General features: G+C 41.7%; 1 protein-coding gene across 9 annotated transcripts in view; it reads right to left on the bottom strand.

Moving 5' to 3' along the window:
* RBFOX1 (RNA binding fox-1 homolog 1) overlaps positions 1 to 14,814 on the bottom strand; it is a 2,027,925-nt gene that overhangs the window by 1,526,256 nt on the left and 486,855 nt on the right. For all 9 annotated transcript variants that reach the window (XR_012000653.1, XR_012000654.1, XR_012000652.1 and 6 more), the window contains exon 4: positions 9,229 to 9,261. Coding sequence is in view for 6 of the 9 variants with exons in the window: in XM_072753902.1 (XP_072610003.1) it covers positions 9,229 to 9,261 (33 nt within the window). In the remaining 3 variants the exon portion in view is untranslated. The remainder of the gene's footprint in view (positions 1 to 9,228; positions 9,262 to 14,814) is intronic.

A 14,814-nucleotide genomic window follows, 5' to 3' on the forward strand; every position in this document is an offset into this window, starting at 1 on the left:
GAGAAACTTTAGGAGAGGCTAGATTTTTCTCTCAAGGGTTGAAAGACCCAGGCTTTGCCCCTGGGAGATGTGAGGGGACTCCTGGTTTCCCTTCCTCATCATCTCAGCTGGCTTTGGGAGTCTAACAGTCATGGATGTGATTCCTGATCCCCCTCCTGCCACTTATGTTACTCATTTAATTAATCACCTTGAGTCTCAGTTTGCTCATCTGTAAAATAGGAAAAATAACCCTACTTAGCTCACAGGGTTCTTATAGGGGTTAAATTAATGAGAAGATATATAAAAGGTATATAAAATGACTTGTAGAATGTCTAGCATAGTCAGATGCTAACTAAAAGTTAGGGTGTTTTTTTTCTCCCTTTGGTTACATTTTTTATTAACCCTATTGCAAAGTACAAATGCTTTTCTTTTCTGATAGAAGCAATGAAAAGATAATCTTTTTTATAGTTGCTCACTTTTTCCAGGGAACATGGAGTAACTAAGGTGTTTTTGGAAGGCTGTGGGACTGATGCTTCCATTTGGTTTAGAGGCTACAAAATGGTTTCTAGTTGGTTTCTCTGCTATTTCCTGTTGTGGCTTGGAATGAATTCCCAATGATACTAATAAAAACAACTACTACAATAACTGGCATATATTATGAGCTATTTATGCACAAAGTAATATGCTAATTGTCTCCCATACCTTACATCATGCCTTTTCACCTTCACAAAAAGCTATAAGGTTCATTCTTTAATTAACTTCATTCTATGGAGGAGACAAATGAGACAGGCAAAGGTTAAGTAATTTCACTGAGCTTCACTGCTATCAAGAACTAGAGATAAGAAATAACGGACCTGGGGTTTGAACTCCGTACCCCATCCTCACAGTAGTAATGTTCACAGTAGAAGGAAACCCAGAGTTGTAGTCTGACAGATTGATTCAAACATTAGCCTTGCTATTTAATTCTTGGATAGTTTTGGTGAGCCTACACCACCTCTCAGAGGGTTGGTTTCCTTCTCTGTAGAATGTGGATAGTGATATGCATTTTAAAGATTGTCATGAAGATAACACAGTGCTAGGCACCCAGTACGCACATGGTGAATGACAGCCACAGTGTTCAGTACAGCTAGCAGACTCTGGCTCATCTTCCTGCTCTGGTACTTAGGCATATTGGTTTGCTAGATGGATTTCCCTGACCAATCAGCCTCTTACCAGTGCATTCCCTCCTGTTTATTTTCCTCTTTTTTTAAAAAAAATTATTTATTTATGATAGTCAGAGAGAGAGAGAAAGAGAGAGAGAGAGGGGCAGAGACACAGGCAGAGGGAGAAGCAGGCTCCATGCACCAGGGAGCCCGATGTGGGATTCGATCCCAGGTCTCCAGGATTGCGCCCTGGGCCAAAGGCAGGCGCCAAACCGCTGTGCCACCCAGGGATCCCTTAAAGTTTTTTTTTTTTAAATTTATTTATTTATGATAGTCACAGAGAGAGAGAGAGAGAGAGGCAGAGACACAGGCAGAGGGAGACTTTTTTTTTTTTAAGATTATTTATTTATTTATTCATAGAGACAGAGAGAGAGAGAGGGAGAGAGGCAGAGACACAGGCAGAGGGAGAAGCAGGCACCATGCAGGGAGCCTGATGTGGGACTCGATCCAGGGTCTCCAGGATCACACCCTAGGCTGCAGGCAGCGCTAAACCGCTGCACCACCGGGGCTGCCCTATTTTCCTCTTTAACCCCCAGTTCTACCCCTGCTCCCCTTATGGTCAACACATAAATTTCCCTCTGCTATTCACTGGGAAAATGAAAGCAGCCAAGCATAACTTTTTTCAATTTCTCTTCCTTCTCCTTCAAATTTATCCATACTTACTCTCCATCCTTTGTTTCTCAATGTCAGAGGAAAAATGCCCTTTCTCAGTCCATTTAATGCCATAATACTCTGGCACAGGTGCTGAGCCCTGATGATTCAATGGTGAGCCAAGCATGTTCTCTCAGTGGGTGAACCCTACCTGTCCTCTGATCCCATCCTCATATACTCTGAGGCCTGTCTTCCAGGCCTAAGACATACCTAAGCTTCTCTCATCTTCAAAGTTCCTTCAAGTCAGAGACCATTATTCACTTGGCTCAACCATTTGGCCCTTGAAGGGCTGGTCTATATTGTACTTATGGGTCTTCTCTTTCCATTTACTCCACAAGCTACCAAATCTAACTTTTGCTTCCACCACCTACATTGGGAAAGCTTTTGTTGAAAACATTAATGATTGTATACTTGCCACATCCAGTGGGCCATCAACCCAGCACACACTCTCCTTGACCACAGTGAATCATTTAGTACCTTACTTCTCTTTGTTTTAATATATATTTTATTTAAATTCAATTTGCCAACATATAGTATAACACCCAGTGCTCATCTCATCATGTGCCCTTCTTAAGCTCATCACCCAGTTACCCCATTCCCACACCCTCTTCCCCTTCTGCAACCCTTTGTTTGTTTCCCAGAGTTAGGAGTCTCTCATGGTTTGTCTTCCTCTCTAATTTTTCCCCAGTTTCCCTCTTTTCCCTTATCATCTTTTTCACTATTTCTTATAGTCCACATATGAATGAAACCATATGATGATTGTCTTTCTCTGATTGACTTATTTCACTCAGCATAATATCCTCCAGGTCAAAGTAAACAGTAGGTATTCATCCTTTCTGAAGGCTAAGCAATCTTCCATTGTGTATATATACCACATCTTCTTTATCCATTCTTCTGTCAAAGGACATCACCCTCACCTCTTTCTCATGATCTCTTCCTCTTTGCCTTGCATGAAGATACTTCATCTTGGTTTCTCCATGTTCACTACAATCACTTCGCTCTCCTTTACTGCTCCCACACCCTCTTTTAATGCTTATTGAACATGCAAACTCTTTCCCATCTGTACCTCTGCTCATGTTCTTTACTTTTTTTACTGGACGATGACCTAACTTACTTTTCAAGTCTCTAGTCTTTATAATCCTCCCTTGGGAAGGCTCTAGTCTTTGTAATCCTCCCTTGGGAAGCCTCCACGGGTACCCCATTCCTATCTAGGCTCATTTACATTCAAACTCAAACTCAAAACTTCCCAAATATGGAGTACAGCTTATGGAGAAAACTTTACTATTATAAATATCCTGGTGCTCACAAAACAATGGCTACCATAGCATTTATAATATAAGCCCCCAACTCCACACTGGAACATATGTTCTTTGTAGGTCTGATTTCACATCAAAGTTCTATAAGTATCCCAGAGCCTAGAGCTGTGCCTAAGATATACAGCTGTCACTTAACTATCCATCAAATTAAAAACATGCCAGCCATGTCTCCAACTGAGAATTCTAGGCTCCTGGATTAAGGCCAGGTGCTTTTTAAGGTTCCGTAAACTATTCTTTTAAGTTGGTTCCAATGACAAAGAAGACTATCAAAGTGATTGGGTGAAATCAGACAAGGCCAAGAGTGTTCATTGGAAACTGTTGCTAATCCTCAAGTAGATCTTGTCCTTGGTAGAGAAAAGGGATCATTAACTTCAATGTGAATTAAGCCATGTAACTAAACTCCAGTCTGGCTAGAGTCTAGGTCAGCCATGGTGCAAAATCTTCATAGCAAGTTTTCAAAGCTACAGGTTTTATTAGAAATAAACTTCTGGGCAGCCCAGGTGGCTCAGTGGTTTAGCACCGCCTTCAGCCCAGGGTGTGATCCTGAAGACCCGGGATCGAGTCCCGTGTCCAGCTCCCTGCATGAAGCCTGTTTCTCCCTCTGCCTGCATCTGTGTCCCTCTCTCTGTGTGTCTCTCATGAATAAATAAATAAAATCTTTTAAAAAGAGAAAGAAAGAAACTTCTAATGAGTTTATTTATATACGGTTATGCTTTACACAATAGATAAAAAACAGGGGATGCGTGAAGAAACAAAATAATAATTATTGAATGTCTGTTTTATGCCAGGTATGATCGTAGGCACTGTATATAGATTATCAAGTTCTAAAACTCAGACCAACCTTTTGGGTGATTTCATTATCCCCATTTTACTGATGAGAGACTTATTTGGCAGGTAAGTGACTTCCCCATTGGCATCTGACTTGTAAGATGTGGACTCATGATTCATATGTCATCTATTAGACTCCAAAGCTCATATTCTTTCCACTGTAACCCTCTTCATGCAACAGCTCAACTTTTCCTTATAAAATATTCTGACTTCTCAGATGACTTGAAATGGCCAGGATTGGTCTTTTGCCCACAGCCTAAGAAACTCAGTTCCTTTTCAAAAGCACCGGTTTCTTTACACATGGGTCAGAGTGCTTACAGGGCTGTGAAGCCCTGAGACTCAGAGTTGAGACAGGGAAAATAAATGGTTCCTTGGCCCAGAATAAAGTTTCCTTCTGGAATGAAAAAGGGATTAGTGGGAGGGAGATTCCACCTACATTTCCTGAAGGCCCCTGGGCTTTACCACCTGCACTGTTTGCCATTGCAATTATTTGGGATGGCAAAACTATAATATCAATCAATCTCAGTCCGATTCCTTTGCCATAAAATAGAAGCAGACCAATTTATCAAAATTGAGGCCCTCCACTGGGTTTATATTGCCATTAAACTATCAACAGGAAATCATTAAGGTGAGGCAAGAAACCAACTGCTAACTGAAAAGAAATGATTTTTTTTTTTTTCCAAACATCCTCGCCTGCAACCTCCTTTGTTTGGCTGTCAGCATAACCAACTGTGGGGCTGGGTCTCAGATCTTTGTGTTAATGTGCAGTTGGTGGTGAAGAGAACTCAGATGTAGGCATTTGCAATCCAATGGCTATGCCCAGGTTACTTGGTTCTCTCTCAGCAGGGCAAGCTGCGTGACGATAAATAGGGGGGAAATGCGTATGCATTTGTGCGATAAAACAAGCTTAATGATTCTGAAGGGGAAGGAATCCACGAGACATACAGTAGCAACTTAGGAACAAAATGGAACCATGCAGGGCCAATTAATGTGCAAATATGTGTGTGCTGAACTTGCATTCCATTCATCATGTGGACATGGAAATTGGGCCATTTATCTGTTATATTATGTATGTGACATCTTAGTTTGGTTCTTACAGGCTGCTCGGAGACAAAGGGCCATGTGCTTTGCGGCTAGCAGAGGGAATTTAAGATAAATTCTTCAGCTGTCATAAACATTGCTGGGCAGAATTTGGTCACAAGATAAAGCTCTTTCCTCTGCAGGGTTTTAACATTTCTCAATAGTCCATGTGCCATCTTATTAAAACTGTGTGTGGTGCGGGGAGGGGTGGCATATGCCATGAAAAATTATTGGCACAAACAGCTTGCTGTCATGTTTTCAAAGTCCAGATTTAGCAAACGTTATTCACATATTCACTGTCAATCTGTAGAGAGAAAGGGAACTGGCAAAGCCATTCATTCTCACTGATTCTGTGGGTCTGTAATTCTTCTTGTCCTCCCTGTAACCAATGACTCCTCCACAGGTGGGGTTTGTTCTTCTGAAATTACAACCGTTTGTCTGTACTTAGGAAAAAAGAAAGTCATTCGAGAAGGAAAAGGACCTCACAGAAGCACTTTCCCAGAGCCACTATTATTTACCTAACAGAACATGCCATGAATATGGATCATGCATTAAATAACGGTGATCGCTTGCTTTGATGAATTGCCATTAGAAATTCAATTAATAAAAGGTTACCTCCCTGCAGTAGTGCAAAAAATATGATCTGGCTGCAGCAATTACAATTTAGCCTTAGAAACAACGGTTAGGAGAAGGAAAAAGTTTTTTTGTTTTCTTTTTTTTTAAAAAAACCTGTTCCATCTGGGAAACAGGAGTCCAGAGTAAAAATGAAGGAAGGAGGAAATGGATGAGAGTGAATTTAGGTTATTTTTGATCTACAGTGTTGTCTGTGTGTCGATCGTTCTTATACTTTCATCCCATTCCCACACCTGATTATTATCCTTTTTCCACTAGCCTATTTTATTTTAGTTTATTTTTTAAAAGGATTTTATTTATTTATTCATGAGACACAGAGAGAGAGGCAGGCAGAGACATAGGCAGAGGGAGAAGCAGGCTCCATGTAGGGAGCCCGATGTGGGACTCCATCCCTCCCTGGACCATGGGATCGTGCCCTGAGTCGAAGGCAGATGCTCAACCGCTGAGCCACCCAGGTGTCCCTCCTATCCTATTTTATATATATATAATTATATATATATAATTTTTAAAAAAGATTTTATTTACTTATGAGAGACAGAGAGGGGGTGGAGGGCAGAGACACAGGCAGGGTTTGGAAAAGCAGGCTCCATGCAGGGAGCCTGATGCAGGACTCGATCCTGGCACTTCAGGATCATGCCCTGGGCCGAAGGCAGGCGCTAAACCACTGAGCCACCCAGGGATCCCCCTATTTTATATTTTTAACGTTTATGCTTTCTTTCCTTTACTTCCCTCTCCCACTCCTCCTACTTTTTTTTTGTTTGTTTTTTTTTTTTTAATTTTTATTTATTTATGATAGTCACACAGAGAGAGAGAGAGAGGCAGAGACACAGGCAGAGGGAGAAACAGGCTCCATGCACTGGGAGCCCGACGTGGGATTAGATCCCGGGTCTCCAGGATCGTGCCCTGTGCCCTGGGCCAAAGGCAGGCGCTAAACCGCTGTGCCACCCAGGGATCCCCCACTCCTCCTACTGATATGCAAATTGTGTACTAAGAAATGCCTATATCCTAAGTAAGGCACTCCATAAATGTTACATGTGCTGGTTACCTGTATGACCATATCCAGGTCATGGTGTTGAGTATCTCTATCTCTAGTAAGCTCTCTTGTGCCCCCCTCCTAATCAGCATCTCCCAGAGGTAACCACTATTGTTTCTGTTATCACCAGAAATGAGTGTTAGTTTTAAATGCATGCTAATAAAATCAGAGTACATTCTTTTATTCTGACTGGTTTTTTTTTTTTTTTTTTACTCACCATTATGTTTCTGAGATTCATACAGGCTGTTTCATATATGTATACATAATTCTTTTGGATTGTTGTCTTGTATTCATTGCACTGATATACCACAGTTTATTTATCTATAATGCTATTCATGGACATTTGGTTTGGCTATGATAAAATTTCTATGAAAAGTCCTGTGTACGTTTTCTGGTGGACACAAGCACTATTTTCTCTTGGGCACACAAGCAGGAGAGGAATTACTAGATCATTATACATTTTACCAACATTTACGGTATTCCAATTCTCTAAAATTCCATTTTTAAACATGGAAATGACAGTAATAATATCCTCCCATATGTGATTTCTGTGAAATTGAAAAGGGGCAACATATGTAAAGGTGTTTTTATTGTTGTTTGTTTTAAATTGCCAAATGTGACACAAATGTGAGACTTTCTGGGGGAAAAGATTGGAAGATCACAGGAAACGGGCAGCTGTCCGTGGTGCTGACCCCAGAGGCCTGAGATACATTCGGGCATGATCTAGAAAGCAGGACTAGCCCTTATTGAGTATAAGTATTAACATTTATTAACACCCACTATGCACCAAGTTTATGTGGTGTTATAGACTTTTATGTTTGTGTCCTCCCAAAATTCATAGGTTAAAATCTTAACCTCCAATGTAATGGTATTAGGTGGGGCCTTTGTAAGTGATCAGATCATGAGGATGAAGCCCTTACAAATGGGATTTATGCCCTTATAAGAAAAGACAGAAGAGCTTGCTTCCTCTCTCTGCTCTCTTGCCATACAAGGACCCAACAAGAAGATGGCTACCTTGCAAACCAGAAAGAGAACTCTCACCAGACATTAGATCTGTCAGAGCCTTGACCTTGGAATTCCCAACCTTTCTAACTGTGAGAAATAAGTTTCTGTTGTTTAGACCACCCAGTCTATGTGATCTTGTTACAGCAGCCTGATGGCAGTTAAGAGCCAATACTCTGTACCCCACCTTGAATGTTGGCTCTATCATTCACCAGTTGAATGGCTCTAGGCAAGTTCTTAAATCTTTCTGAAGCTCAGCTTCAATCCTTCTGAAAACAGGATTATAATAGTGTGCACATCACAACATTTCTGTAAGGATTTTATAAGATGATACATGTAAAGCCTTACAAACAAATGGTATATTCATGCTGAATACATGAAAACTGGTATTCTAGTTACAGCAGGCTAGAAGAGTGAACACTGATACTGCCATTTTAATATGCTGAACAACCTCATGTGATGTGTATTCTCATTCTGAAAATGAGGAAATTAAGTTTGGGAAGATAAATGACTAGCTCAAGTCATTGGCCACAAGACCATGGAAAGCAGATGACACTAGTGGCTCCTTATATCCACCCCATCCTTCTGCTTTCCACTCCTTCCCCCGCTCATTGAACTGCTCCCCAAATGCCTGCCTCACTAATCATTCAAAGTAACATTTACACCACTAATGAATTATAGTTCTTGGAAAACGTTTGCATTACAAGCTATCGTATCAAAGGAGACAGACATTCAACTAGAGTTTCCACTCTTTGACAATGGTCTCCCCTTTCATTTTGTGGAGCCCTGCAAGAATCTGCCTCCACACTCATGTGATAGATCCAAAGGAAGTGTAATTATCTTCATCCTCACTGGGCACATGAGGAGAGAGAATCTAAGCAGTTACAGTGATGCACAAGGCCATGCAGACCCCAGGCTCCTGAGGCCAGGGTTGATGCTCCTTGTTCTATCCACATAGTAACTTGGGATTGGGAGTGCAACTTCCCCATGGCACTGGATATATTTTGGAGATATTCATTAAAGAGCATCACATACAATTCCCAGCGATGGTCAACTTGCTAATGACCTCTGACCAGTGTCTTTTTTATCCTTTACCAGCCTCAGCCACAGTTCTCTTCATGCCCCAGAGGACAAGGAAGGTGAGGAAGAGGAGGGAGGAAATGGAAGAACAGCATAAAGACAGATGGAGGTCTCACTGCCAAGGGGTTTATCTTAGTGGAGCTGGAATCATAATGTATACAGACAGACCCTGAAGTCACCAAGACATAAGCAAGCAAACAGGATATCTGGCTTTGAAACCACCAACCATCTTTACCAGGCTACTCAGTGCACACTTGGAGAGCCCCAAACAGCACCATGGAAACCAGCCTACTAACTACACCCTATCCAAATCACCAGGAGACTACACAGAGCATAACACAGCTAGGATACCCATTTCACTGCATTACAGAAGGAAACCATGTCAAAATGTCCTCCAAAGAGACAGTAAAACCACATTTCCTACCTCAGCTTTGCTGGCAGCCAGGCTTGTCAAAACCTGAAAGTTAAAGAAAAAAAGACATTAGTATTGATTCAACAAGAAGGTAATTGGATTAATTGTCTTTTTAAAGGAACTGGCATCAATAATTTGTTATGACCCAAGGGGACAATGAGTGCAATACACACACAGGGACACACACGCACAGAGGTACTTTTTCTTCTACCAAGCACAGCAACAAGATTTGTTTTTTCCAGTCCTGTGTATAAGGTGAGGAAGATAATTAATATTTTCAACACATTATAACCATCTTGCCAGGAAAAAAAAGGAGGAGGGCTGTGTGCAATGCCCGTGCACTGATAATGATTAAATGAACACTGAAAAAGCAAAGGCACTGAAGACACTTTTGAGGGGTTTTTTTTTTTTCCCTTAAAGTTTCAAGTCAGTATAAGGGAAAGGTAAAACTACAAACTATAGCAACTGCAGCTTTCTGTTTTCAAAATGCCTCAAAATATTGTTAAATAAAACATTGTGCCAGGCACTGTGCCAACTTTACACTTACTGTCTCATTTAATCCCCAAAACAACTCTTATTATTCCCACTTCATAAAGAACATGGGGTTTCCAAGCCCAGAACATCACTAAGTAGGGAAATCAATTAAAACCCAAGATAACATCATATACACTTTCAGGCTCCTACCCACAGCCCATTTTCTATCTCTGGGCTCACAGCTAGTTTGCAGCAACACGACTAAACGCACGAAGAAGGTCAGAATCATCAGTAAATACAGGACCCATTATGGTGCCTCCCTCACGAAAATGGCAAATAGATTGAAATAAGTCAGCATGCCAAGTTATACTTGTTCCTTCTGTGACAAAAACCAAGATTAAAAGACAAGCTGTGGGGATCTGGCACTGTTGTTCCTACATGAAAACCATAGCTGGTAGTGCCTGGACCTACAACGCTACTCCTGCCTTCACAATAAAGCATGCCGTCAGAGGACTGAAGGAGTTGAAAGTCCAGGAGAAGCTCCACCATTTAAAACATTGCTAGGCGGGCAGCCTGGGTGGCTCAGCACTTTAGCACCGCCTTCAACCCAGGGCCTGATCCTGGAGACTTGGGATCAAGTCCCGCATCGGGCTCCCCACATGGACCCTGCTTCTCCCTCTGCCTGTGTCTCTGCCTCCCCCCACCCCCACTGCCCCCCGCCCCCGTGTGTCTCTTATGAATAAATAAATAAAATCTAAAAAAAACCATTGCTAGTCTATAATAAATGGGTTAATTTGTGTAACAACAACAACAACAACAACAAGGATTTGATTTAGACACCATCCACCATTGTTCCTATGTGTTTAAATATGCATAAGGGCAGGTAAGAATTTCTTTCTGATTTGATAACTTTCTGTCTTGCAACTCTATCTTATATCCAAGGTTGATTTGGCCAACCTCAGTCATATTTTCCTACCAGACTGCTGTGTTCTGAATTGTATCACCTTAAAATTCATAAAGTTGTAATTCCCATGTGATGGTATTTGGGGATGGGGCCTTTTCGAGGTAATTCAGTTTAGATGATGTAATGAGTGTTGGCTCCTCACAATGGGGTTAGTGTCTTTATCAGAAGAAACATCAAAGAGACATCTCTTTTTCTAGCTTCCCTTTGCTTCCTCTTTCTCTCTCTGTCTCTCTGTCTCTCTCTCTCTCTCTCTCTCACCTGTATGCATCAAGGAAAGGCTACATGAGGACAGAACACAAATGAAGCCATCTGTAACCCAAGGAGACAGACTTCAACAGACACCAACTCTGCTGGCACCTTGACCTTAGAACTTCCAGTCTCCAGAACTATGAGAAATAAATTTCTGTTGTTTAATATACCCAGGCTATGATATTTTGTTATGGCAGCCCATACTTGAAAATGATACAGATCAAGACTAGCTCACAGTTGTGACTCCAACAAAGTGCTTAGGAATCTATGTCTTCCTGAATTAGGGGACCAATCCCTGTAGTTCATACTGGCGCAGCTCTCAGAAGCACCTCTCCCACACTTAGCTCAAGGCATCAGACCAGTCCTCACGTAAGGATTAGCCCAGGAAGTAACTCAGACAGAGCCTGCTGCCTACTGGGCAGCTTCACGCATCATTAGCCTCCTAAACAGGAGGCCAGCCTTCAAACTGACCTCAGCCAAGAGTCCATTAGCTGTGGTCCGAGGCTTGCCAAACCATGAATCCAGGGGCTAGCCCTGGAGAGATGCTTCAAGGTGTGATGAATATCAGAGCCCGGAGCCTCCTTGCTCTTGCTCTCTGCTCGGGAGCCCTATCAGAGCTGGGCCTGGGAGAAGAGCTGATTCCCAAGCAATCCGCGACAGATGCCCTGGTTATACAATCCCACGTGTGTGTGTGTACATGCACTTGTACACACACACATCTCCCTGCTGAAAACCAATGGGAATGTAAAAGGGTAGAAATGATATGCAGTAGGTCTTAAGCTGTATCCCTCTCCCTGCTTCACAGAGCACATGGGCAACACAGTTCTCAGCTAACTTGGATTTTCTCCACTTCATAATTTTAGTGTGTGTCTCCTAACTCTGTGTATGTCTCCTAACTTCTAAATTTTGTGTCTCATAAATAAATAAATAAATAAATAAATACATTTTGTGTCTCCTGTGTGCAAACCCAATTCTTACATCTACCTTAGATAAATATATAGCTATTCATTGCAGCATTGTTCATGATAACAATACATTTCTAAAAAATTTAAACACCCACAAATAAAAGAATGGCTAAAATACTGAGTTTGAACACACAAATGACCACAGGGGCCAGGGAAGTAATGAAAATGCATAATGTGGGCTGCCTGTAAGATAATAGGGAATGGAGAGGCCTGTGTGGAAATTAGAGATTGCCTACTCTACCTAAAGCTATTTGCATTTAATTTGAAACAGCTAGATATGGCTCTGGACAAACAAAATACATATGTAGTCTGGATGTGGCTGTTGGACTCCAAATTTATGGTCCTCTAAGCCAAATCAATTATGTTACATCCATATTATAAAATATTATGCACAGTTAGAATATTATGTTTTTCATTGTGTTCTGACATGAAAAACTATATAGCACATATGATAAATGAAAAAAGAAAAAAAAAAACAACCTAAAGGCGTGTATGCATTATACATTCCTCCCTTCCCTGTATCCACGTAGATGTATGTCTGAAAACTGTCCAGGAGGATATTCATCAAGTTAACAAAAGGTCTACCTCTAAGGAGGAAACTGGAACTTGAGGGAGAATTGATGGGTGAAAAAAGTTGTGGGGACTTTCTCTTTTTCTGAATTGTTTGAAATTTTTTTCATTGAAAATATATCCATGTATTATTTGTCAAACTAAACATAAATTTAAAATAGGATAAAAGTTATGCTTTATAGTGCTTCAACATTAATAAAAGACTTAGGAGAAATGCTGTTTTTTGTTTGTTTGTTTGTTTTTTGTTTTCCTCACTGAAGAGTGAACTAAACATAACTCTCTCACCCATTCATATGATAGAGTAAAAGCTGGGTCGTATAGTCATGATAGAGAGTGGTGGGGCCTGTGGCCAACTGGAGATAAAACATGCTTAGGATTTATAATTCCACATATTAGATAAACATAGGAAAAGCAAATGGTGAAAGTTACTGGAACCCTCTATATACTGCATCAGGGGTTGATTGTATAGTCTTAAGTTAGATTCACTTCTAACACACATAGGTCAGGGCTTATTCAGGAATGTGACACTACAGACCTCAGGGGCCCATCTGTGACCTGCTGCGGTATGTCGGGCACCTAGAACAGAATGCAGAGGCCAGCTGCATGAGTGAGGGTTCTATATGGGCTGCAGGTGCTAGGCTAAGGGATTTGGCTTTTATCTTGTCAGCAGCAGCCATCAGAGGGTTTCCAGCAGGGGCTGATATGATTAGAGCCATGTTTGAGGTGAGCCATTCTGTGCACCAGCATAGGGCACAGAAGGGATGCCGGAAACTCCCAGCAGGACACTCCTAAAAGCTTTGTTCCAGCCATTTTCCATCCCTTTAATCATTTCCTTCCTCTTCTTCCCTTTCTTTATGTGTTTGAAATTGCAAAGGCCGACATTAAGGGTTTCTTCTTCCCTTGTGCTAGGAACTTGACATACATGATTACCTTGAGATCCCCACCTCAACTCTAGGAGCTGGCTGTCCTGCCACAATGACAGATAGGGAGGTGGAGGCTGGAATGCTAAGTTCCTTTCCTCACCATAGAGTGTCAGAATCAGGGTTTGAACACAGATCAGACTTTACAACTGCCTTCAAAACCTGTACAGGGATTATGCCCACACAATGGAGATATGGATTCCCTCCTGGGACCCCCCACAGGTTAATAAATACCAGGACATAGTTAATTGACGTAGGGAAGATCACTGCTCCATCACACTCATTGAATCTCCTAAGCACTGGAGTCTGAGATGCCAAAAAACCATCTGGGGCTCTGTTGCTCCCAACTATTCAATCTTTTGTGCTGAACGTTTTGGGGTACTGCTCTATTACTTTTATAAGGGAAGTGGTAGACAGGCCTTTTTTGGTAGTATGGGATAGAAACAAATCAAAACAGTCTAAGGACACAAAAGAACTTATTAGCTCATTTTACTGACAGAGCTCACTCTAAGTGGATCTAGATAAGTATTAAAGAAGCTAAATTACTTCTCTGGTAGAGTAGTCAACTGAATCTAGGTCTCTGTGATTCTAGATACCTTCATGGGGCACAAGTGGATTTTGGGGAGCCTGTGGGTGCAGGCTTTCTATATTTGTCAGGAACACTGAAGTTGTAGCAACAGATAAAACTAAATGTCTAACGGCTTGACACAACGGGTATTCGTTTCTTGCTCGCATAACAGTCCTAAGTGGAAGAACACATTAGAGGCCAGCTCTCCTCCACACAATCCTTCAGGGATCCAGGCTGAAAGAGGCTCTGCCATCTTTATTGTGGCTTCCAAGGTCACCATGGTCATCTCCATACCAGCCAGCCAGCCAGAAGGAGGAGAACACAATGAGGAACACAATGGTTGTCTTCACGAACCAGACTCAGAAAAATGTCATGCATTTCAGCTCACATTCTACTGGACAGAGCTCAGTCATGTGGTCACATATAATGGCAAGGGAGCTTGTTTATGTGGTCAAGCTATATATCAAAGAGGAGAAGATGGTTTTAGAGAGTAGAGCTAGCAGGCCTGGCCACACCTCTTCCCCGCAGCACTGCCTTGCCCAAGACCCTCTGCATGATTCCCTGTTAGAAAATCCATGTCCATCCAACCTCTTCCAAATTCTAGTGATTAATTCCGTCAGTCTCTTGGTGCCGAGGTCCCCTCACTTTGTGACTAATCTCTTGGGTACACAAGCCAGATGGCTCAAACCCAGCTCTTCTGTGGTATCCTCTTGACACTGAGGAAACTCACTGGTCAGTTTGCAAGAGCAAAGCTGAGACTAAAGCTGTTCCCTTATTTTATACCCACTCTGTTTTCTCCTCTGCTTGAATAAGCAGAAAGGAACCATCAGCAAAGAAGCTGCATGAGCAGACTGAGTCCTCTTACTATTGGCTCCCCAAGTATCTATA

The sequence above is a fragment of the Vulpes vulpes genome, chromosome 3 (genome assembly GCF_048418805.1).
Source record: "Vulpes vulpes isolate BD-2025 chromosome 3, VulVul3, whole genome shotgun sequence".
Taxonomy (NCBI): Eukaryota; Metazoa; Chordata; class Mammalia; order Carnivora; family Canidae; genus Vulpes; species Vulpes vulpes.